We start from the raw sequence: 27,633 nt of genomic DNA on the forward strand, positions 1-27,633 counted from the left end.
CATATATGATAGACAAAAGACCCATAGCTCCAGGTTTCCTAGATGTTATTATTTATTTATTTTTAAAGTTAGAGACACGGTCTCACTTTGTCGCCAGGCTGGAGTGCCCTGGCATGATCATAGCTCATGGCAGCCTTGAACTCTTGGACTCAAGTGATCCTCTTGCCTCAGCCTCCTGAGTAGTTAGGACAATGAGTGTGGGCCACCATTCCTGGCAAATTTTTAAATTTTTTTGTAGATAGAGTCTTGCTATAGCCCAGGCTGGTCTCAGAACTCCGGTGCCTTGGCCTCCCAAAGCACTGGAACTACAGGCATGAGCCACCGTGGTTGGCCTAGATGTATTTTTATACTTTATGGCTATGAAGATGACAGGATATTTAGAATACTGTAAAGAAGAACACACAAACTGAGTTTTATAGAAGAAAAATACAAAACAACATAAAATCTAAAATTACATGTAATTTTTTTACTGAGAAGAAAAAATAAACTGACCTCTCGTTTGTCTAATGCAGCATATTCAGCTTCTATTTCTTCAGCCTCAGGATCCCGTGAGAATACCATTTGAGATTCCAGATTGAGGGCCAAATCTTTGTGGTGTTGCTTTTCAGCACAATCACAGGGAGTATCCTTATTTTCATTCTCAGCAAACAAGTCTCCTCCATGTTTTACTAAAAGCTAAAAAAGTTTTTTTTCAAAAACTTGCAACTACAGGTTCAAATAAGTTATTTCATGCTATTTTTACAACATTAAAAATATAATAAAATTAACACAACAAAAATGCAATAGTATGTACAGTATGTATTTGAAATGACAAAAAAAAGGTATTTAGATACCAGTGGCTTCTGATTTTAAGATTAGTAATTCTTGTTTTTCAGTAATGAATAATTTCCTCTCGTTAAAAAATAATTAAAAAAAACCCAAAACCAATTTTTTAAACTTCAGAAATTAAGCATTTTGTGTAGTCCAAAAATAAAATTTGAAAAAGCTTATAGTTACTCAGTACTTTAAATTTTTAAATTTCTTATAATTTCTATAAATCTTTCTTAAACAAGGACACTGCTGATACTGTTAATTTAACTACTAAAGTCTGGATGTCCTGGCATGGCAGACAAAAGTTTCATTCATTATCCAGTGAAACACTGAAATGAAATTAGGATGAGCAAGTCACTGAGGTAAAGCTGTTTTCAATATTCTTCAAAATAAGTAATGGGACTAGCTACTGATAGCCATATTGGGAAGCTAAGTCTATCCATCTCTCTTTGACCCAAAGAAATCCCACCTTTAAAAACACATGGAATAGTAGCTTGACTTGTTTAGTAATGAGGTTTCTGCTAGCTTTGCAGAAATTAAGTATGTTGTTATTAAGGACTGTAGGTTCAAGTTTCCCATTATGTCTGCAAAGATATTAAGAAGGGCATGAATGCCAGGAGAGCCATATCTAGGACAACTCTAATGGACAGCCTGACAGTCACAGGATTATTTTTGTTTTTGTTTTTGAGACAGAGTTTTGATCTGTCACCCAGACTGGAGTGCAATGGCATGATTCTGGTTCACTGCAACCTGGGTTCAAGTGATTCTCCTGCCTCAGCCTCCCGAGTAGCTGGGATTACAGGCACCCGCCACCACGCCCAGCTAATTTTTGTATTTTTAGTAGAGACGGGGTTTCACTATGTTGCTTAGGCTAGTCTTGAACTCCTGACTTCCGGTGATCCACCTGCCTTGGCCTCCCAAAATACTAGGATTAAAGGTGTGAGCCACCACGCCCGGCCACAGGATTCTTTTATAGGATTCAGTCATACTCATAATAATACAGTAACAGTCACTATTTATTGTTTTCTAAACACTTTAAAGCACACACTCTCATTTAATATTAACAACCCCATATAACAGGGGTATTATTGTATCTCAGAATAGTTAAGTAGCTTGACTAACTAAAGTTACCCAGCTAGTAAGCAGTAGAACTGGGATTCAGACACAAGTCTGACCAAGTTTTTAACCATGACTGGACACTATACTGACTCGTAAGTAGGTAGACTAATCATATAAATCGAAGTGAAATGCATTCTGGGTCCATCTTGAAGTTCTGCCCAGACTCTTACTTATGATCTAAATGTTAACACTTTTTAGAGATTTTCATTTCGCATGAGTTAATCAAAATGGTAGCTTCTTTTTATTTTCTTCCAAATAATTTTATCTTCTTTCTCTCCTCAACAAACACACAATCTTCCTATAAAGTTCTTTGGAACGGGAATCCTCACGGTTCTCCTACAGTCCTAAGAATGCTTACAAAACAACGGGCTTATATCAATGCCAGATCTGGAAGCCATGGGCTAACTTGACAAGCCCACTGGATTTGACTTTAGCTTCTTGCTCTAGCCAGAGGTATGCCTTAGAGCTAAGGTGGTTTTTAAGTTGTAAAAATAAGCAAATCAAACAAGACTATGAAATATAGACCTATGGCCACAATGCTTAAAATATTTACTATCTGGTCCTTTACAGAAAAATGTTTGCTAAGAATGGCTCTAAGTTGTCATTCTGGCAGCCACCTTCTAGATTCCGAGGGCAAGGTCTTAGCAGCTGCTATTTACCACCTAGAACCTTTTTACTGCAAGTGTGGTCTGGGGACCAGTAGTATCTCCTGGGAATTTGTTAGAAATGAAGAATCTCAGCCTCATCCTCAAACCCCTCCAAGCCCAGGCCTCTGAATCAAAATGTCATTCTGATCTCCAAGAGATTCTTTTTGCACAAAAATGTTTGAGAAGCAATGAGCCTAAAGTACAACCAATGTGGCTGTGGAAACTGATAAATTTATATTACCTAATTTATTCAATACGGGGAACTTATAGTAAATCCAGAGACTTATCATATCCATAGCAGGATCTATTACTATTTCTACCCTCTCTGTTTCACAGGTTACCAACACCTAAACACAAAATAGACTATCTGCTCCTGACTGCTGCAGAACTAAAGAACTAACTTTATTCTTGAGTTCTTTATTCAGAGTTCCAGAAAATTATTTCTAAAATGCATGCTGGGATAACTTTCAAAATCAGGATTTGGTTTACTTTGCAACAGATATTACCACACAAAAAAATATTAAATTTTAGAAAACAAGACAAATCATCTTTAACTTAATGCCCTAGTCTTCCTTAACAAAAGCAAAGACAACAAAATTTAAGAAGCTGTACCCTAACAGAATCTTGGTAAGGGGAACCTTATTAAAAGGATATGCCAGAATGTGGACTTCATTCATTGGGGGGTTAAAAAAATGTGTGTGAAGAGGGGATGTGTGAGAAGTCATTGTTGAAGGTAACTGCTGACCATTATCAGAACTTGGGTGAGAATGATTGGTAAACTATCTTTGCAAGGTGCTTCCTAATGAGTTTGACTGCAGTTGGGGTGAGGGAACCATAAAGACCTGTATCTCACTGCTGCCATTTGGCACCTGTAGAGAAACTCATAATCAATTATGAAATGGAAGGATCCATGTTTGTAGCATTAGACTTGGCTACGAAAATCCACCTGCATGTTACCTTTGGCATGGACGACAGCTGACAGCAATAATGCCTGACATTGAGGAGAATGTGTTAAAAAGTACTTCAGCTTGCTGACCTTTACAGCATAAAGTCAGGAACACCAGTAAGTAAAAGATGCATTAAGGGGAGATAGCTGCTAAAGTGTTGTGGAATAAAGTTAGGTGTCTTACTTTGACAAAATAGAAAGTTATGTCTGGTTCTGAAGAGTACTTTTTAAATGCTTCAACCAAAGCATCCCAACTAAGTATCTGCTTTCCCAGTCTCAAATTAGCTAAGGAGGGCTTAATAGGAGGACTGAATATTTTACTTAAATATGGTTTTAAGCCTATCTTGGTGGCACATAAAATGTTCCACCTTAAAAGAAACCAAATTATCATGATCGCAGCACATCTGTTCTTCTATTCTGCCTTTCTTTCCATTCACAATTCCAGAGGAAGAGGGGTAGGGGGCTTTAAGAGAGGTAACCCCTACTATTCATGACAAACCCTACCCCATCCCTTTGATCACCTTCTAAATGGGTGGTGACTCTGGATTGACTTACTCAGGATTATAACTTAATCCTGCTATCCTTCTAGTTACTTTCCTAAAAATTTTCTATCTTTCTTGGCCTTCACATTTCTCAAATTAGTTATTGATACCAACTGTCTCTCAATTTCCTCAGCAAATGACTCAATTATGCCCAGAAATATGACTTCTACCTGGACTGTTTTACTGAAACAATATTCCAGAAAGTCATTAATACCTCCTAACTCTCAAATCTATCAGCGTTTCTCAGTCCCCCAATTCCTTTAGCTTTCTGCAGCACATTACATGGTTAAACAGCTCCTCTCCTTGAAATTCTTCTCTTGCATCTTTGACATTGTATCATCTTGGTTCTTTTATTTCTCTATTTTTTGTGTTTCCCTCATAGGCACTACTTCTTGTTCTCATCTCTTTGAACACAGGCATTCTTCAAATTGATGCTGTGACTTTAACTCTGTTATTTTATCTATAACCTAAAGTCTTTTCCTTGCATCTCTCATCTATACATTATCTTGCTTTTAGTTGTCAACTCTATGTAGATAACACTCAATTCTAAATTCTAAATGAGTGTCTATATTCTTTATTCCCTAACACTTTAGTTGTAATTGTCAACAGCCTGCCTACCATTTCATGTGGATAAGCTAGGATGTCAATATCCAGCCTTCTAAATGAAAACTCAATATATTCTCCCTTCCTTTCAACCAATTTCTCCATTTCACCTTACTTTCTAATGTCTGTTAATTGTTAGCAGGCTTCGAAGTCACTTGGGCTCAAAATCATGCCCATCTTATTTAAAAATAAAGTTAATTAATTTTACTCTAATTATAGATGTGATAGCAGGTATAGAGAATGTACACAAATCAAAAAGAGAGAGCTCACTATCGTCAATATTAAACATTATAGAGCCTCCATCCTTTTTTTTTTTAACCTTTCTTTCCCTTGCTTTCTTATTATCAACTGACTGAGTCACCAAAGGCTAACAGTTCTTCACAATGTCCCTGGCATCTGCCTCATTCTTTCCATCTCCAGTACCACCACACAAACCCAGACGCTTTGTCAGTTCACAATAGAATTAGCGCATTAATCTTCTAACTCCTATCACTCCTTCTAATACATTGGTACTCAACTTACCAATGTCTGGGGTCCCCTCTCACAAATTTAGATTTTATTGGTCTGAGGTTTCTGTGCAGCCATGCTTAGAACTACTGTTCTAGCACAAAGGTTTTCAAACTGTGTAAAATTATTTGGGTAGCTTGATAGTCATATTAGGTAGATATGGAGAGGGGACTGTAAGAGGTATGTATACTTTTTACAGGTGATTCCAATATAGGTAGCCCACAAATTATGCCCCAAGCTAGGGTTCTCAAGCTTTAAATAAGAATCTCTTTGGGATTTTGTTAAACTACATTCAAATTTGGTTGGTCTTGGATGGAGCTGAGATTCTGCATTTCCAACAAGTTCTCAGGTGACTGATGTCAATGCCAGTCTAAGGACGATTCTTTTGAGTAGCAAGGCTTTAAGAAACACTGCTTTGGAAGTACCCCATTCAAATCTATTGTACATTACAACCATCAGGCTAATCTCATCATATTTGTTTTCATAACATCACTCTCCGATTAAAAATTTTTTTTCTTTTTTTTTTTTTGGAGACAGGATCTCGCTCTGTCACCCAGGCTGGAGTACAGTAGCATGATCACGGCGCACTGCAGCCTCCACCTCCTGGGCTCAAGTGATCCTTCCACCTCAGCCTCCTGAGTAGCTGGGACTACAGGCGTGCATCACCACGACTGGCTAATTTTTTGATTTTTAGTAGAAACGAGCTCTCACTATGTTGCCCAGGCTGATCTTGAACTTTTGGGCTCAAGATATGCTCCCGCCTCGGCCAACCAAAGTAGTGGGATTACAGGTGTGAGTCACCGCACTTGGCCAAAAAATTTTCAATGGCTCAATTTTCTCTAAAAGAAACCCCAAATTCTTAACCTTGGCATTTAGTACTTTCTACTTGGTACATCCTCTATCCTCCTTTAAAGTAATGTTTTATTACTCCTCCACAAAACATTTCAATCTGCATATGTCTGAGACCTAGAACAGTGCTTCTCAAACTCTGCCATGCAAATAATCACCAGGAGAACTTGCTAAACATTTCTGGAATCTATTCCCAGAGATACAAGTTCAGAATGTGAAGGTCTGGTTGGCCCAATAATTTGTTAATTATGACAAGTTGTCAGAACTGATGCTGCAGGTCTGAGAGCCACATTTTGAATAGCCTCCTCCAAATACTTAAACTGAAATATTACCCACTCCAGTCTTACTACTACCCATGAAATCTTCCAGAATATGTAAAATTAAAAAATTATCTCTTCAATACCTGTAACAGTCACTGCCTAAATAGTTAATATAGGCCTTAGCATCAATAATAGTTGAGGGACAATAATGAGATCATAAGTATCTTGATTAAAAATTAGAAAACAGAGGCCCAGACAGGCAAAGTTACTCAGCTGCTGAACCGGAAATATAATTCCTGTATTCTTTACACAGTTTTAAAACTCTAGGTGCTAAAAACACAATATAATTAGGTAATATTTTTCAGTCTGACCTGTGAATGGTTTTTACGACTTTTCAATGAAGTGTGAAACGCTCCCATAGCTGCCAAAGTGTCAAATAGGCCCTGTAGCTGTAAAGGAAAATGTGTGACTTACCACCTTTGGTTTTATAGTGACCTCTATTTGATCTGACATGAAGCAGCTACACTTAAAACTCTGAATAAGCAAGTAGGGCACAGCTGAATAGGAAATATCTAAGATAACACTCATTTAAAAAAAATGCTTTCCACAAAGAGTAAAGCACTATCAAAAACAACCCCGTCACATTCACCATTTACTGAATCACTATTACAGGTTAAGCACTAATGGAAACATAATGAGGCCTAATGACTAGGGTTGCTCTATGGAAGTCTACCAAAGGAAGAAATATCACTGGATGTTTTACTAAGCCATGCTAATAGACCTAACCCACCATCCCTCTCAAGTCCATTCCTGTTCCCAAGTAGAAAACAAAAACTCTCAGTAACTAAGAACAGTATATTATTTATTAAATTTTTGTCAGACTTATGTTTTAATGGAGCTTTATTTTTGTGTGCTGAGTATCCATTACATAGTACTTTTTAAGTCCTTTGTATAACTGAAGCTTATAGGACCTGTTACATATTGACAATGCTATTTTACATATTTAAAATAAGCTTCAAGTATGGAGTCATCTTAGGCCAAATCAAACCTGCTGCCTGTTTCTGTATAGCCCACAAGCTAAAAACAGTTTTTACATTTTCAAATGGTTGAAAAGAATAAATAGAATTATTTCATGACATATGAAAATTATAAGCAATTCAAATGGTGATGTCCATAAATAAAGATTTATTAGAACACTGCCATTCTCTTTTGTTTCTGTATTGTCTGTGGCTGCTTTCAGGGTAAAATGTCAGAGTTGCCTAAAATATTTACTATCTGGGCTTTCACAGAAAAGTTTGCTGACCTGTAAATAATTTTTGGAATATTAAATAAAATTAGAATTTCAGGTGCTTTATTTATAGTCTGTCCTTAATAAATGTTTATCATATAAGCATTTCTAATTGTCAAACAATTGTAGACTACTCCTTTGCATTATTTTTATCTCATAAATAATTTAGAATAATTAATTTGTGAAACTCCAGGTTTTTCTGTGTAAGGAAGTTCTGAAAAATATGCCAAAGTGAGGATTCAACATAAAGCACTTGGTGTTAGAAAGTGGCCACAGAAATAAATGGAGGAACTGGTCCAAAGAGACAGAGGTCTACTCTGCCATGGGAAGTATGAGTTTGATGCAATTTAAAAAAAAGAGGCAGATCCAGGGTAAGTGCAGGTATCAATACTGGATAAGGAGATAATGGTAGCATCATTAATAGAATCTAGAGTCAAGAATCAAGCACTAGTGAAGTCTCTACTGGGTAGAAAAGAAGACAGTACAATTTTGAAAACGCTGAATTTGAGAGATTGTTGGATATCCATACGAGGAAGTCAACCAGGCAACAATATAGCATGAAGTTCAGAGAAGTCAGATATAGGCATCAGAGGCACAGATAACCAATGCAACTCTCTACATACCGTGTGATGACTTCACACCTGGAGGTTGCCTGAAGAACTCTATAATTAAGGGGTTTTAATTTTATGTTCTGTGTGTGTGTGGGGGGGGGGGGGGGGCGGCGCTTATTACAGAACATAATTATTACAGGGAGATGGGGAAGTTTTAAAATAAATATTTTATTTCTATGGTACAAAATAATGAGCTATAAGAAACTGTTTAAATTATTAAATGCCAATGATGACTTCATCAACTCTATCCTTAAATAAATATACCAGAGAGAAAAACATTTTCGACAGCTAGAGAAGATATACTTCCACAGATGTAGTCAAGAAACAGGTTGGCCTTAACAATGGGAAAAAAGATAATCTCTTTGATCTTAAAGGCTAGACACTAAAAATGGGATAAATTTTACTGCAATAACAGGCTAATAGAGAATTTGTGTTAAAAGGAATCTTCTAAATAAATTTGAGATCATCTATTCCAACCACCCAAGAGGAAACTATTACAGTGGCTGAGTGACACATGCAAGGTTCCATGGATAGTTACTCTGAGGACCAAGACTAAAAATCAATGCTCCCTCCACCATACTATAATCTCTCAGTTTTATGAAACATTAATAAATATCTGATGACACTTTCACTCAACCCAAACCTTTATATCATGCTTGGTACCAATGAGCACTATAAACATCAGAAAGCATTATACAAATGTTAGTTATTATAACTATTATTCTTACAGCCAAAGACTAAAAGCAATGATACAAAGAAATAAGTTTAGAAAAAAATATTTAAATTAACTATGACAGTAAACTTTGTAAGAGACATCTAAGCCTTTCCTGTTCATCAAAGTAGTATGATACCACCTGAAAATAACTAGAGACTCATACTAAGAATTAAGTTGTACAGTTATACAGGTCACATATTTTAATGTATAGTCAGCCTTCTCTATCTGTGGTTTCCACATCCTTAGATTCCACATCCCTGGATTCAACCAACAGCAGGTAAAAAATATTTGGAAAACAAATATGGATGGTTGTGTCTGTATTGAACATCAACGTTTTTTTCTTGTCATTATTCCCTAACGACACTTATATTGTACTAGGTATTATACGCAATCTAGAGACAATTTAAAGTATAAGGAGGATGTGTGTAGGTTATATGCAAATACTGTGCCATTTTCTATAAGGGATTTGAGCATCTGTGGATTTTCGTATCTGCAGAGAGTCCTGGAACAAATCTCCCTTGGATACCAAGTGACAACTGTATTTATTGTATGCACTTGTACAAGAAAACAAAATAAGGCTTCTGGAGATAGTTAATATATGCTTCCCTGAGAAACTCTTCTGGTTTAATTAGCAGTATGCATAATAAAAAATCATTAAGGGCCTAAGGTTGGACAAGAGTATATATACTCAAGTATATATAACAGATCAAAGATAAGCTTTATCTGAATAAAATATGCTGAAATGTTATAAAAAACTAGAATAAATGTAAGGTATTTATAGGGCTCCTTTTAGAATGTTTTATATTTAATAGTAAGTCAAAGAGCTCTTCTGAATACAGAAAATGAAAACAATCATCAAATGATGTGATTTATGTGATGTGATATGCTGATAGGTCAAACAGTTAAAGCACACACACACATTTACATGCTCACGCATACATATCAAGCACATTGTCAGGCCTGCCAGATAGTACAGTATAACCCTGGCACTAATTTCTTTCACTGAGCAAAAAATAACGCTGGTAAAAACACCACTCTCAATTTTTGAAAAATTTAATAAGTATGTCATTGTCAACATACTTCAAAATCAACAACTACAAAAGCAATGCTTATAGAGAAAAGTTGGAAGCAAGATATTAAAGCATTTAATTTATATATATATATATATATATATATATATATATATATATATATATATATTTAGATGGAGTCTTGCTCTGTTGCCTAGGCTGGAGTGCAGTGGCACCATCTTGACTCACTGCAACCTCTGCCTCCCATGTTCAGGCGATTCTCCTGCCTCAGCCTCCCAAGCAGCTGGGACTACAGGTGCCTGCCACCACGCCTGGCTAATTTTTGTATTTTTAGTAGAGACGGGGTTTCACCATATTGGCCAGGCTGGTCTCAAACTCCTGACCTTGTGATCTGCCCGCCTCGGCCTCCCAAAGTGCGGGGATTACAAGTGTGAGCCACCGTGCCCGGCCTATTTAAAATATTTAAGAGCACTATTGCTACTATCCACAAAAAACTACTTTCTACTCCAGTCCATTTGAGAAATATGATGCAGTCCCATCAATAATGGTGAGTCATTATAGCAGGAATTCTTCCACAATAGGTAAACACAGGACAATGTACAGAGAAGCTTGTGTAAAAAGCCTCAGGAATTCTGCTATTAGTCCCCTACCCTCCAAATCCTAGGAGAGTCTTCCACCACAGTGAATCAATGTTAGAAAACATTGCAGCCAGGCTTGGTGGCATGTGTGTGCCTGTAGTCCTAGCTACTCCGGAAGATGAGGGAGGGAGATCGCTTAATCCCAAGAGTTTGAGACCAGCCTGGACAACATAGAGAGACCTTGTCTCTTAAAACAACAAACAAACAAGAAAGTATTGCTTGAAAAATAGTTTCAAGTTAATGACCATCACTAACTAACTAATGGGTAAAGTTTACACAAACTCAATGAAATGACAAAGACTCTAAAAGATTAGCAAGTATCACAAACATTAGCAGTAAACAAAAGATAAGATCACAAGCATATTAGAAATGAAAGAATTGACACTTCAGACATACTGAAGAAATAATATAAGTGATGGTAATCTTTTAATATAAGAAAATGAACATTCATATTTTTGGTATATTGATCTACTTAGAAGTCTAAAGTATACATGAACAACATTAAGGAAACAAGAAATTTTCAGGTATATATTTTAATCTGATTATGATAATTGCTTTTCCAATAAAGGTATATACTTTTAGTAATAAAGATACTCTGTAATCCAGTCTAATATGCTCCTCACACATACTTAAATACATCTATGCAAAAGAACTTCTATGAGATATGTAAGGATGGATATGAATGTTGGTAGCTGAGAAAAACCTATTCTGTTGTATGTATAGTAGTGACGATACTATATAACGATTCCTTAACTTAGTTAAGATCTCATATTATATGCATGATTTTATCTAATTAGTTGTTAAATATTTTGTAGATATAAATAATGCTATATATTTATACATGAAATATATATGGAAAAATTACAATATAATACAGTATGTATTCAGGAGCACTTTAACGCAAATTAAACAGAAAAATACATATTTTAAAATTCCAAGTGATTTTAAAAAGACTCTAATAAATGTATTCATTAATATTTATCCATTGCTTAGTGAGCTCATCAATTCTACACAAACTATAGGTCCCACTTGCCAAAAATTTGCTATACTTAACATGTATAAATTTTATAAATTGGTGACCAAAAAAATCAGCAAAAAAGCAGAATATATCTCTACCATAACTATGACTCTAAATATGATAGTGCTTAATTGATGACCAATATCTTAAGAGATATTAACAAATTTTTAATTGCTCTTGGCTCCACTTTACTACAAAAGTGATTGTTCACCTGTGGGGCTTTCTCCCTCCCTAAAACAATGAAATAACTTTATTTAAAAGAGGCCGTTGGTTGGGTGCAGTGACTCCCGCCTGTAATCCCAGCACTTTGGGAGGCTGAGGTGGGTGGATCACAAGGTCAAGAGATGGAGACCATCCTGGCCAACATGGTGAAACCCCGTCTCTACTAAAAATACAAAAATTAGCTGGGCGTGGTGGCGTGTGCCTGTAGTCCCAGCTACTGGGGAGGCTGAGGCAGGAGAATCTCTTCAACCTGGGAGGCAGAGGTTGTAGTGAACCAAGATCACGCCACTGCACTCCAGCCTGGCAACAGCGCAAGACTCTTGTCTCAAAAAAAAAAAAAAAAAAGAGGCCCTTTATTTAAAAGGGTCTTTTAGAAGACAAAAGAGAAAAAAAATGACGAAATTACTAAGACAATCAAAAAAAAAAAAAATTGACAGTTACATATTACCTGGATACAAATTTTACAATGCAGAATATTAAAAAAAAAAAAAAATTTACCTCTACACAGGCTTTCATCCCTGAGGCAGCAGCATAGTGCAAGGGTGTGTTTTTTTTGTTATCAACAGCATCAATAGCTGCTCTCTCATATTCACCCTGGTCAAGTTTTGCTCCTTTCCATTTCAAGATCATCTGCAGACAATCTGCTCTTCTGAAATCATCTTCTGTGGGGCGTGCCAAGCGAGGATGAAGGGCTCCTTCAGATATCATAATTTGAGGTCCCATACACAACAAATGCATAGATGTTTCATTGTGCACATTCCGTTTATTCGGATTTCCATCTCTGCCAAGAAAAGTCCTAAAATGGAAAGAAAGGGAAAAATAAAGGATGAAAATCACTTATTTTCTACCTTGAAATACATTGAAGATAACACATTTAAAAGATAAACTCTACTTCTAAGCTGATAATCCAATTTATACTGAGGGTCTGGTTTACAACAGCTTGAATGACTAATTCTTAGTTTTAAAAAACTCTATTCTAGAATAACAATACTAAGAAAAATAAATGTAAATATCTTTATACTACTTGCTAATTAAAAGGGAGGGAAAGGAAGGGAAAAGGAAGAAAAAAGGAAGATGAGAAATATAATGGGCGAGGAATGGACAGGAAAAGAAAACACAGTGGTAATTTACAGATTAATGTCAATTATATAGATGCCTAAGGGTGTATTAAGCATTCCACACTAATTTTTAATTCTTCCTTTATTGCTCTGATCTATTTGTTGCATACATAGTTATTTAATAGTGACAACAACTACTATATTAGTGGCAACTAATTTAAGGACAGAAAGTAATATGTAAGCCTGAGACTAAATCCAGAGAAAATTTTCTCCACCAAGGTCATCAGCTAACCTTTGAAATAATAAGGCATATATTTACACGATGTCTTAATCTGCTTGAGCTATTATAAAAATATCATAAACTGAATGGTTTATAAACAAGAAACACTTATTTCTCACAGTTGTGGACGCTGGTAAGTCCAAGAAAAAGGTGCCAGGTGATTCAGTGTCTGGTAAGGGCTCATTCCTCATAGAGGCCTTCTCGTGTTCTCTCACATGGTGGAAGGGGCAACTACTCCCACCATGTCTCTGTGCACTACTCCCATTCCTGAGGGCTCCAACCTCATGATCTAATTACCCTCCGATGCCCCATTCAGACCACAGCACATAGTATAATACTTTCTGAGGGGAGCTGTGGTTAGATCTAGAAGACTAAGATCTAATTCCACGGTGAGTGTTTATCTCAAAGATAGGTCTAGGTGAGTTGCCTTTACTACTGCCAAACCCAGATCTAAGAGTTGTGCCTAGCTCCTAAAATGAGTCACAGGATTAATAGTTGAGCTAGAAAAGGCAAGGGAAGGGATTCTACCCTGGAGCCTCCAAAAGGAATGCAGCACTGCCAACACCTAGAGTAGTTCAGTGGAGCCATTATAGTCTTCTGAACTCCAGAACTGTAAGATTTGTGTTGTTTTAAGCTACTAATTTGTGGCACTTTGTGACAGCAGCAACAGGAAATTAACTCAGCAAGGAACCCTAAAAATATCAATCTGGGATGTTATAGAAGAAGGCTTGTATTAACAGACCTCCTCCCCTCTTGGAGACCAGAGGGTGGGGTGGGCTGGGGCGGGGTGGTGGGTGGGAGGAAGAATCTATCCCTGAGCAAAAACAAATTTTCCTGGGGGAAAGATAAGACTAGCATCTCTCGATTTTACAACTTAAGGAATACTTCCATGGTCTCGAGGATAATCCACTCCTCATTCCCTGCAAATGTAAATACATATCTCACGGGCAGTAAATCTCTCTGGAGTCCTCAACCTCTATTCAGCCATAATTTAATTTCCAAAGCTCATTTTTCAGTCCAGGTTCCAAGTTTTAGTAAAGTTTGCTCAGGTTTTCTCTACATGCTTATTTTCTCTACAGCTCCATGTAGCCTTTATGGTCTTCTGATGCCAGCAGTACACTCTAATACTTGCTCAATTTGGTTTCCCAGGAACTGATTCAGGCCACTTAAGCAAACCAACACTACTTAGAAGCCTCTTTACACTAGGCTCCCCCACCAGTTCAGTTTGCCACTCTTTTCTTTGTCTTCATATAGCATCCTAATTACATAACTCATTACATTTTATCATACTTTTTTACCTATCTGTTCCCTTCTCCCAAATAGTTTATAAGCTTTTAAGGCAGGGCCTATATTCTGTTCTTTCTTGAATCCCCAACACAGTGTCACAAACACAGCAAATTCATGCCATAATTTTGATAAATGAATTGGATGCATATTCAACTTTCATGACCTAGATCAGTGACATGGGATTGGGGATCTCTTGAGCCAGCAGTGCAGTACATTGGTTAAGAACGTGGTCCCAGACTGCTAGGTTCTAATCCTAGTTCTGTCACTTTCTAGCTGTGTCACCTTGGGCAAGTTACATAATAGCTCCTAACAACTAATATATGATTTACATCCTTTGACTGAGTAAAACTACTCCTGAGAGTTTATCTTAAGGGAAATAAAGAAAAATTTATAGAAACAATGAAAATCAATACAGTGTTACTTTGAACAGAAAAATTTGGAAATCACTTAAGCGTTTAATAATAGAAATGGGAAACGTAAATCTGATATACAATAGAAAATTATAGTCATTTAAAGTCTATCCACGAGTGCTATAACTAAGTGGAAATATAAGAATAGAATTTCCCTTTCCCTTCTCAATCTTCTGAATATACATGGATAAAAACTATAAGGGAACATGGAATAATTCTAACATTTGCTTAGGGGAGGCAAGAATATGGGTAATTTTTTTTATACAGCCATAATGTTGCTTAATAGTTAAAATACGTATTTTCCCTATTCAACTGCTGATAATAAAATTCCCAGTCATATTTCCTTGTATTTATGATTGAATTATAGTGGATAGCCAAAATTAAAACCATACTCTAAAATGTATTCAAGATTAATATCTCTTCTACGAGGCATGATTGACAAAAAAGATTTCATTTTCTTAAAAATTTAATTAAGAAAGAAATTATTAAAGCTATCTGATTCTGTAAATACCCTGTACAAACACATTTATCTAGCCTTTCTTATCCCCATTTCCAATATATCAGTTATTCTCTTAGTTCGCTCAGGAGAGTTCAGGTTCTTATCACAAAGAAATTTAACGTAAATTGAGAGAATGTCAGCTGATATGGAAGGACCAATCTTGCTCTCTCTAGTATTAAATATCTCTAGATCCTCCCCATATAGAGAAGAGAGTGAGACACTCTCTTGCCAATCCGCCGGGTTCATTAATCAAACCAAACACAGAGAGTGTATTATTCTGAAGTAAAAGTATTAAAATAACTTCTTTATACATATTTATTCAAGAAAGAGTCTCAAATTATTAGACACAGTAGCATATCTGCATAAATATTTTATGCTAAAACTATTTATAAAATTGAATTCTAATTTTATTGATTCCTCTCATCTGTTTAAATTCGAAGAAGACTCTTCCTAAATTTACATAATTGTATAAATGGAATAATTAGTATAAAATCGATATGTATGTTTTAGACCCCTTTCTGTAACTATGTTAGTAGTTATGGGTTTTTTTTTTTTAACTACTTGCATATGAAGTTAATTCTGGAACAGGGATAGGAGATAATTAACAGGAAGGTGGGGTAGGGAAAACATTAACCTGGGGAAAAAATCCATCCCTTTCATGTGACCCTAATAACCCATCCAGGAGCCACGTGTTTTTTCTAGATTCTTTCACTGTTAATTCTCAAGCAGCCAGTTTATAGCTGTTACTTCTATTTCTTCTACATTTATTCTCCACTTCCATATGACCCTATTCTTATCACTACATGGAAATTTCACTCTCTCATGTAACCAGGAATTTCCTAAGAGCTAACTTATTCATCATTGTCCCTAATTTTTGTTCTAAACTTTAAATTACCAACTGCTTCATTTACCTCCTGACCTTTCTATTACCTTGGCTTCTGTAATCACACTTTTTCAATAATCCTCTTAATTTTTTTCAGTACAACAACTTCTCTTTTACCCATGATGATGGCTCTACCTCCTACCCCGTTACTGGAAGCAAGTTTCAGTTCTTGACCCCCATGTTCTTCTCCATACACACTGTCTTCTTTCAGAGAGTCCATCCACTCTGAAAGCCATTTCTCTTTCAATGGTTTATGTGAATACACTTTGTAAATAGGGAAGTATGACCAGAACCCAAATGACAGGCAGTAGTGGCAGAATCACAGGTTTCCCTCAAAGGGCTTCTACTATAGATTGAGTATCCCTAATTCAGAAATCTGAAATGCTCCAAAATCTGAAATGTTTTGAGTGCCAATGTGACTCTCAAAGAAAATGCTCATTTGAGCATTTAGATTTCAAATTTTTGCATGTGGGATGCTCAGCTAGGTAAGTGTAACGCAAATATTCAAAATCCAAAGAAATCTGAAATCTGAAACCATCTATTCCCACTCATTTTGAATAAGAGATGCTCAATTTGTGTTACTTCTGTGATAATTCTTAATGCTCTATCATCCTATATGACTTCTCATCTGACCCCATACCACATTCTTAAATCTTATAGGCCTTTCTCTTGCACTCATACTCAAGTGAACTCTCTCTGAAGTAACTGTCTTTTCTCCCAGAGCCTCAATTTCTTGCAATAACTCTTTTTATTCCACCAGTCAAATATACTTAAACCTTCAGTTCCTTTGATATAGCCTCTTTCATGCAACATTGATTGAGCATTCATTATTTGCCAGGTACTATTCTAGAAGTTAGGGATATTGTAAAGAAAACAGATAAAGTCCCTGCCCTACGGGGTTTGCATGCAAGATAAGGGGGGTTGGGAGAGGAGACCTGTATTTCAATTTATTGAAAAGAACTTAGCTCCTAAAATATAAAACAGTCAAAAAACAGAAATCAATAACTGGAAATTCTATCTTAACTAATCCTCAAAGCTACAGACTTTGATATTAACATGTGCTCTAATAAAGACAGGCTCTAATAAATATTTTCTATTTTATTTATACCCAAAGACAAGCCCCTTTTATTTCCAAATAAGCAAAAGAGGCTGTTTTATAGAAGATACAACTAACGAATTATATATCCAAATTAGAACACACTGACTCCAAGTCCATGGCTTTTTTATACATTAAGCAGTAGCTGTGAGTATGGATTTAGTTTCCCACAAAAGAGGCAGTGTGATTGTGATGTGATATAATATAAACACATAGCATGTGGGTTCAGAGAGAGAGAGATGCAAAGATGCATCTATTACCATATTATTCTACCTAAGAAAGGAAGAAAGTGATGCCTGCTATTGCAGATACCATATAGCTAAAGGAAATGGGAAAAAAATCAAGGTCTTATTCCAAACGGGTGCTTTACTTTATAGCTAAAAGGTCCGTGACTAGGAATATCTACCTTTGCCTACATATATACTTCATATATTAGGAATCTAGGCCGGATGCAGTGGCTTATGCCTGTAATCCCAACACTTTGGGAGGCTGAGGTGAGTGGATCACTTGAGGTTAGGAGTTCCAGACCAGCCTGGCCAACACAGTGAAACTACATCTCTACTAAAAATACAAAAATTAGCTAGGGGTGGTGGCAGGCACCTGTAATCCCAGCTACCTGGGAGGCTGGGGCAGGAGAACTGCTTGAACCCAGGTGGCAGAGGTTGCAGTGAGCCAAGATCACGGCACTGCACTCCAGCCTGGGTGACAAAGTGAGACTCCGTCTCAAAAAAAAAAAGAAAAAAGGAATCTAGCCAAGCTCAGCTAGAGTCTACAATGAAGTCTCAGAAAGGCATCCCGGATTATATGAAGCAGCATGAGGAAGTAATAGTCATCAACTTGTGAGAAAGTAAAGTAGGACTAAATATAACACAACATTTTAACCTGCCTAAAGTTATTTTACTTAATGCTGATGAGTAAATGCTGTTTATCCTTATTAGACATGATGTAAAAGTATAAGAAAGTTAATTTCTTATTCCAAAATCAATTAATCATTTAAAATAATAATCTGGCAAAATGAAAAGGCAACCTGTAGAACTGGAAAATACATTTGCAAACCATACACCTGAAAAATAGAATAAAAACTATATAAAGAACTCATAAAATGCAATAGCACAAAACAAATAACTCAATTAAAAAATGGGAAAAGGATCTAAATGGATGATTTTTCCAAACAAGATATACAAATGACCAACAGTCATATAAAAAATGTTCAACATCACCAATAATCACAGAAATGCAAATCAAAATCACAGTGACATATCACCTTATACCTGTTTGCATAGCAATTATCAAAAAAACAAAAGGTAAGTGATGGCAAAAATGTGGAAAGAAGGGAACCCTGGTACATCGCTCATGGAAATGTAAATTGGTACAACCATTATGGAAAACAGTACAGAAGTTGAGTAAAACATTAAAAACAGAACTACCATATGATCCAGGAATCTTACTTCTGGGTATATATCCAAGGAAATAAAATCACAAACTCCGAAGAGATATCAGTACTCCCATGTTCACTACAGCATTATTTATAATAGATAAGATACAGAAACAACCTAAATATCCATCAGTGGGTGAATGGATAAAGAATATGTGGCATATATGCAATGGAATATTATTCAGTCTTAAAAAAGAAGGAAATCCTGCCATTTTCGACATAGATGAACCTAGAGTACATTTTGCTAAGTTCAATGCATTATACACAGAAAGACAAATGAGTGCAAGATCTCACTTATATGTAGAATTTTAAAAAGTTGAACTCAGGAACAGAGGCTAGAATGGTGGTTAACCAGGGTCAGGGGTAAAGAAAATGGGGAGGTGTTCGTCAAAGGGTACAAATTTTCAGTTAGAAGATGAATTAGGTTCTGGAGACCTAATAAATAGCATGGTAACTATAGTTAATAATTATATATTATATACTTGAAATTTGCTACAAAAGTATAATTTAAGTATTTTCACCACACAGAAAAACTATTTGAGGAGATAAATATGTTAAGTAGCTTGACTGTCATAATCAGTTCACAATGTATACATATATATTAAAACATCACATTGTATACCTTAAATATACACAATTTTTATTTGTCAACTATACCTAAATAAACCTGGAAAAAAATTGATTTGTGATTCTCTCTATACTATCTAAATAAATTTCCAAAGACAAAAGAATATACGATTAAAGAATTAGGGTTGTTTATTCTCAGGAAATGAGAACAATAAGGTAATTTGTTTCTAGTTTAATATGTTAAAAGCTTTAATTAAAAAATTATGAGCCATTGTCCTTCAAACCAGAAAAGAAAAAAGAAAATATCCGAAGACTTTCGGTAGAAGTTGTAAAAACATAAGTATAAAGTTAAGTATCATAAAAATAACCGAAACTGGTAAGTAAAAGAGAATATACAATCTTATTTCCTGTAGGTCTTTAAATACGCATTCAATAGAATGATAACCACATGACAGGGACAGACAGACATATTTCTGCTTGGAGGAACCAGATCAGCAGTTCTTATAATATTTTAGGTTAACAAGACCCTTATACGATTTTAAAAATTACTGGCCAGGTGTGGTGGCTCATGCCTGTAAGTCCCCACACTTTGGGAGGCCGAGGAAGGGTGGACTGCTTGAGCTCAGGAGTTCAAGATCTATCTGCCCACATGGCGAAATCCCATCTCTACAAAAAATTAAAAAAAAATTGGTCAGACATAGTGGCACATGCCTGTAGTCCCAGCTACTTGGGAGGCTGAGGCAGGAAAATTGCTTGAGCCTGAGGTCGAGGCTGCAGTGAGCTGTGATTGTGCCACTGCACTCCAGCCTGGGAAACAGAGCAAGACCCTGCCTCAGAAAAAAAAACAAAATTACTGTAGGTTCCTAAGAGTTTTTGTTTATATGGGTTATACATTAATTTTAAAAATAAACCCATTATATATTAACAACATGTTTAAATAAAAATAACTATATTTTAAAAATTAAGTGAAAAGAGCAGCATTGTTTTTCCATGTTTACAAATCTCTTTTAATGTCTAGTCTAATGGAAGACAGCTGGATTTTCACAGGATTCCATCTGTTGTAATGTATTGTTTTGATTTAACTATATAAAGAAAATCCAGCCTTTATATAGTTAGGAAAGGGAGAAATGTTTTTAAATATCTGTCTAAGATAATAGTGAATATTCGTATTTGATACTATACCAAAAATTCAACATCGGTAATTTCTTAAAGATTAGTTGCAGTGTAGTATCTGAAATGATATCAATGACCTTTTTGTACTGTTACATTAAAGTCCATTGGTCTATCTTACATTTTGAATATATCTTTCACCCATACACTGATCTTCTCAAAAATATTGATTCACTGAGTTACGCAGATCTTCCAGATGTCACATTTCATTAAACAATATAAAAAGCTATCATCGTCAATCTTACCAGAAAAGTCTGTGTTGAGAAGTTGTTGAGCTGAAGGTAGTGAATACAAGTTTTCCTGGATTTTAATAATCACTTGAAAGCTCAAATTTTATCATTAGCAACAAATAACTGGCAGTAGTTTTCCCTGAAGTGACAGACTCAATCCATTTTCAAGAAAATGTTGGCTAAGTACCCAAGTCTAAACAACCATTGTTTTCTTGTTACTGCTAGTTGTAAAATGCTGTTCCATTAAAAAAGTACGCAGTTCAACTCACAACTCAAACAACAGCACAGGTGCGCTTCCTCAGAGCCATCGTCGTATTTTGGTATGTAGCAGAAATGCTTTATGCATACCTTGAAGTTGTCACAGAATATTAAAAAGATGTGTTACTTAAGGGTGGAGATTAATTAAAATTAATTTTACTGCTTTAATCGAGGATTTTTTTTAGGGGAAACTGCTTTTTTTTTTTTTTTTTTTTTTAACTGCAAGTGCCTAACAGTGATGAATACAATGATCACTAATACAGTTTGGTACAACTACCTTCATTCATCTTAAAGGTGCCAGCAGTTTTATCCTCTATTTTTTGTCCTGCCACTGCAAATGCCAACACAGTATAAAAGGCAAATAACATCTTGGTATAATTATAAAAATAGTTTTGACTTCATGTACCCTTTGAAAGAGTCTCTGGACCCAGGAGTCCTCAGAACACATTTTAAGAATCACTGGACTAAATGACTTTCTTATATAATGTTTTCCACTTATATAAAGTATATTTGTAAACTCTACTATAAGGGATTAAAAACTATTTTACCACTTGGCTTATGTTAAAATATACACATTACCTTAGTAATAATAATACTTAAATACCTTTTATATTGGTATTATAAATAAGTTTTAATCACATATAATATTTGATATTAAATATTACTGAAGTATCCAATATTAGGAGTTTTGTAATATAACAACAGTTTTATAATTTCACTTAAAATGTTCAACTTAAATAAGCAAAACAAAAAGATCATGTTAAAAAGCCTTAATAGATTAGTAATCCACAATCTATTGAGAACAAACTAGGTGTCTAGCACTGTATTTATAATATTTACATTCTAGTAGAGATGAATTTAGTAATAATAATAATAATAATAATAATAATAATAATATGATTTTAAATGTAAATTGTAGGAATTTCAGAGAACAGAAAGAATACTGGAGGTCAGAGTAGTTGGGGATGAACTCACAAAGAAGGCAGAAACTGAGTAAGGACTTAAAGGACAGGTAATTAGAGAAGAGAGAAGCCATTTGAGAATCCAGAAACAACCGGAATGAAGCTAAGTGGGTGGCATTCTTAAAAGTGGGAAAAGCAAGAGGGAAGTCAATCAACCAGTTTGAATGGCAAGATCATGTTAGAAAGTAACAAGAGAATAGGCTAACTGAGTAGAATGAAGCCAGAAGTAAAGAGAGTTTTGGAAGCCAAATAGAATATAATGTAGAAAACAAGGTATTATAACTTTCTCAAGACAGAAAGAACACTGAAAGGCTATGCTTTAGTAAAATTAATCTGGACATTAGACTATAAGAAGAGACTTGTTAAAAAAAAAAACCATTTAGATGTCAGATACTTTTAAGTGTTAGGAGCAGGGGATGATTAACAGTGAAATAAGTTTAGGGCAAAAGAAATGGAAAGAAGTAAATCCAAGAGTAAGACTTAGTGAACTTAGTAGCATGGTGGTAAAGGAGAAGAGTAAATCAAGGATGATTTAAAGATATTAAGGATTATAGCGGTGAGAAATAATAAACATTAGCAAGTGTATATTGTATGTTAGGCAGCATAATAGACACGTAACACATTAACTGTTTAATTGTTCTACAAGTTCTGTGAGGTAAATATCCATTATACAGATAAGAAAACTGCAGTCCAGAGTGACAAAGTAATTTGCTTTGCTAATAAGTGACAGGCAGCCCTGACACATAAGCTGATACGACTATAGAAATAAGAGGCTGTCAGTACAGTGGTTAAGGGCCCAAAGCTTACAGTCGTCTAGCTGGGCAACAAGCTTCACCAGTTACAAGTTGTGAGACCTTACTGTGCTTCAGTTTTCTCACCTATAAAATACAGATAATAAACTACCTCATAAAATTGTAATGAGGATTCAGATAATGCATGTACAGCACTGTTAATAGCTCTATTAAACAGTAAGCCCTCAATAAACATTTGCCATTATTATATCAGCATAATATGCTGGTGTCATTAACATGGGGAAGACCCAGTTTTGGAAGGGAAAATATAAAATTTCAAACAACTAAGCTGGAGGTGGCTTCTAAGTATCTATTTTTAGAGAAATAAAAATGAAAGATAAAAGCAAAAAAATGAGATAAAAGAAATACCTATAAAAATCAAGATAAACCTAATTAAGTCATAGGCCTGGATGACCTAAATTATTTATGAAATTTTTCTCATTCATAAATTCTGATAATAAAAATATTTCTTTGTGTAATGATTTTATAGAACTTCTATTTACTCTGTGTAAAATACTATGCTAGATGCTAGAAGTACAAAGAAGATACCTTTAAAAAAGTTATTAATATAGGTAGGCAGAGAGAAGCTATACAAAATTGTAAAATATAATAGGTAATGTATAGCAAATACGCGAGGCAAACAAACAAATGATAAAGAGCCTTAAAAGTTTTTTAAAAAAGAGAGAGGTTCCCATGGGTTATGACAACCTAAGTAGATAGATGTGGCACACACAGGATCTTGAAGAGCAAAATTTAGATTAAAAAGACCCTTTGGGAGGCCAAGTGAGAGGATGGCTTGAGGCTAGGAGTACAAGACTAGACTGGGCAACACAGCAAGATCCCAGCTCTACAAAAAAAACACAAAATATTAGCTGGCTATGGTGGCCGAGGCCTGTAGTCCTAGCTACTTGGGAAGCTGAGGTAGGAGGATAGCTTGAGTCTAGAAGTATGAGGTTACAGCAAATTATGATCACACCACTACACTCCAGCCTGAGTGACAGAGCAAGACACTGTTTCTAGTAAAAAAAAAAAAAAAAATTAGGTAAGAAAGGGAAAAGGGAGAGGAGTGAGAAAGAGCGGGATACTCCTGGCCAAGAGAACAGCATGGACATGGCAGACAGAAACCTCATGGCATGTTTTGGAGATAGCAAAAAAAGCAGCTTAATTGGAACAATAATTTGTACACGGAAGAAATAGGAAAAAGGCTGAACGTTAAGTTTTTTTAATCAAGTTCCAAAGAGCTCTGAATACTAGTTGTAGAATTATATTTCACTGCATAAGAAAATAAGCATTTTTTTCCTTTCTCTTCCAGCATCAGACTTCTATACCTGCATAATCTACTTCTAAAAAAATTAACCTTGCTTTGTAGCTACTGGTCTATTCTTTGTTCCCTTTATTTTATAAGCTAGTAAATATCAAATGTAATTCCCATGTGATTAGGTAAGAATCTTCATATAAATAGATTTGCTATGTCACTAAAGCTTTCTCGTTGAATAGGTATTTTTTAAAGTTTCTTAGTATTTTCAGTTTTAAGAAAATGTTTGGATTTTAGAAACATCTTTTCAAGTAACTGAATCCCATTAAAAGAAAGGAAATTCAAACTGATCATGACTAGAAAAGGCAAATGCACCCATTTTTTAACTAAAAATAGCTAATCAGAGTTTGGAACTTTGCCTTTGGCACCATTCCCTGCATTTTTTTGACAGCTGACAAGTACTGTTCTAGAATTGAAATGTTGTAAATTAAATACATTATTATCAAGAATTCATACTATGAAACATATTGAGGATCAAAATATATTTATAGCAACAAGAACACATGAACCAACCTCACCATTAAAAGCTTTGGACTAATTCAGATATAAGAAAGAAAATTTGACTAAATCATAATAAAGAAAATGATATCAAACATTTAGGTATATTTGGTTTTAGAAAGTTTAATTCACTACAAGACCATATTACATGTACATGTTTGTATATATATCATGTCTGTATATGTCCGTATTTTCAAAAATCATAGTTCCTATTTTTTCACCACTTTGTTAGCAATTAGTTTACGGTAATACCCTAATACCAATTAGTTTATAGTAATACTTACCCTAATATTTTATTCATTCCATGTCTAGCAGCATAATGTAATGGAGTATTGTGCTGGTAGGGCTCCCCATAAGATGTATTTGGATCAAGCGATTCTTTTAGCTGAGGATTGTTTTCATATATTTGGCAGGCCAGATTTTCATCACCATTGATGAGTGCTTTACGGAATTTGGTGGTTGTATTTCCCATGTTTTGTTTTGTTTTTTCTGATAGGCAGTGGCACTTTTTTCCTTCTATCTTCAGCCACTTCTGGAACACTTCTGCAACATCTTTCACATTCTAATGAAGGAAAAGTAATTCAAATTAGATTGTAAAACAATAATCACAAAAGAAACAATAACACAATTAGGAACACTAAAAAAAATCTGGGAATCATCGATAAGGGAACCAACTATATTACATTTTACCAAATCTATCTTAACAGCCAAAAAAATCTCAAATTTTTAACACTGTCCAAATTAACTTATTGTTAAACTGTAACACTTTCCCACACAGAGACTGTTAAGGTTTCACAGGCAGTCCTTCGGATTACAAAAATTATCTATATATATAACTTTTCAGTTTTCCTCTTCACATGGCAGAAAATGAGCTTGACTGAATTTTATGGTTGAAAACACTTAAATTTCTGTATAAATTATGTATAAATCTTACTCAGCCAATTTGTGGGATAGTGAAAAATGTAGGAAATTTTGCCCAAACAAGAACTGCAGAAGAGGCGCTAAAATGCAGTAAAGGAAAAGTGAAACTGCTCAGTACTTTATGAGGACATCACAGAAAAGACTTAAAATGTAAACATACAGGAATACACAATTCAATGATACTTAGATCATCACAGAAAAGTACTAAAACTGATTATACACAGAACAATACAGTGATTATTCTACCATTTAAGACCATTAAATTTATTTCTTTCTGCTATACAGAATTTAAGTCTGAAAACATCAAATGTTTATGCATACTATGTCTGGAAAGAGGTTATGATAATCATCACATGGGCAATGTGATTGCTAATTTATTTACTACTGAAGCAATGTGAAGTGGGTGGGGGAAGGTCATAGAAACAAACACTGGACATGAAGTTCAAAATACCATATTTGCCTACAACTAGTTATGTAATTTTAAGCAAGTTATTCATCCCCTAAAAGCCTCAGATTCCCATCTGTACAGCATGGAAAATGACCATTTCTTAGGTATGGCTATGAGGATTATAAGAGTTACATAAAGTACCTACTGCAGTCCTTAGTTAATGAGTCCAATAAATGCTAGTTTCATTCTATTCCAATAAATGTTGTTTCTGGATCTATTCTTGAGCTATGATGAAAATTAGTGACAAAGAAAACAGCATATGCAAAGGCAGGTATGAAAAAAAGGCCTACACAAGGAACAGTTAAGTATGAATAGAGTTCAGAGTCTCTAGCATTAGATTAACAAGAGATAAAAGAAAAAATAGGTTGGGACCAGATAAGGAACTTACACTTTAACCTGAAAAGAACGGATAATTAAAGGCTTTTATGCAGGGCAATGATATAATTATTTCATGCTTTAGAAAATTCTTGTGACAATGTAGAAGATAGAATAGAGGGAGGAAAACCTAGAGGCAGAGAATACAACAGTCTTTCATGTTACCCTATTAATTCAGTGGGAGGCTGGACACTAAAACATAGCTTTAAAAAACAGGTGAAGGGTGTGGTGGCATGTGCCTATAATACCAGTTACTCGGGAGGGTGAGGCAGGAGGATCACTTGAACCCAGGAGTTTGAAACCAGTTTGGGCAACAGAGCCAGATCTCATCTCAAAACAAACAACAACAATAACAACAACAAACACAGGTGAAAATAATAGGCACAGTGTTCGACATAGGCTTTGTGTAGGGTAGTTCTCAACCTTGGCTGTATATTATAATAACCTGGGGAACTTCAGAGTTCTACTGAACAAACTACATCTCATAACAAAAATCAGAGTCTCTAGGGGAAGCACCCAGGCACGGGTATTTAAGCTCCTTATGTGATTTTCAATGTGCAGACACCACTGTATAAAAGGCTTCTGGAGCCCTGCAGCTAAATATCAGGGTAAGATGTCTGCCAAGCCTATTCTGGAGGTAGGCATTAACTACCTACTTACTATAGCAGCACATTTGCTGGCCCACTACTATATGTAATGAGGTCACCATTTGGGTTTTTTAAGGGTTATTATTGATTTTTTTAATTTTAAATATGCAAATACATACATACAGTAGAACTTTTTGAATATATGAACAAAGAGAAAGAATTTAAAAGCTCATGGTTTACCTCACGGTTTACTGCAAGAAAACCACTGGTAGCATTTTGATACATAACCACCCTATTTAAAGGTGTATGTGTGTGTTTGTGTGTATAAAATATGTATGCATATACACAACATAAACATGTATATATTAATTGGATCATATGACATAGTTAAGTTTTTATTTAATTTTTCAGAGGGTTGCTAAACCTTTAGCCTAAAATATTATACTTTTATTGTTTCATCGAATAAGAGGAGCAAATCCTTCTCTCCCATACTATACACAATATACTACAGCTACGATTTGGAAACTTTCAGTTGTTTTGGTCCTTGATAGAATACAACTCAAATTATAAACATTTTCAAAGTTCTGGATTAGATTAATAAATAGCACACTTTCTGAGATTTATATTACTACTTTAGTGAAATATTCTATAAGAAAAATAATTTGTATCTAAGAAGTAAAAAAAAAAGAAATCTAAGAAAGTAATGTTATCATGGAGTACTCATTTAAAGCAACAAGTTTTTTAAAAAAATCTATAA

General features: G+C 35.1%; 1 protein-coding gene across 3 annotated transcripts in view; it reads right to left on the reverse strand.

Moving 5' to 3' along the window:
* The window catches only part of ANKIB1 (ankyrin repeat and IBR domain containing 1), a 264,755-nt gene that overhangs the window by 81,287 nt on the left and 155,835 nt on the right, over window positions 1–27,633 (reverse strand). For all 3 annotated transcript variants that reach the window (XM_055346595.2, XM_004045734.5, XM_019031192.4), the window contains 3 exons: window positions 24,830–25,107; window positions 12,305–12,602; window positions 493–675 (listed from right to left, as the gene is read on the reverse strand). In XM_055346595.2, coding sequence (XP_055202570.1) covers window positions 493–675; window positions 12,305–12,602; window positions 24,830–25,017 — 669 coding nt within the window. In that variant the 5' untranslated portion in view covers window positions 25,018–25,107. The remainder of the gene's footprint in view (window positions 1–492; window positions 676–12,304; window positions 12,603–24,829; window positions 25,108–27,633) is intronic.

Source organism: Gorilla gorilla, chromosome 6 (genome assembly GCF_029281585.2).
Source record: "Gorilla gorilla gorilla isolate KB3781 chromosome 6, NHGRI_mGorGor1-v2.1_pri, whole genome shotgun sequence".
Taxonomy (NCBI): Eukaryota; Metazoa; Chordata; class Mammalia; order Primates; family Hominidae; genus Gorilla; species Gorilla gorilla.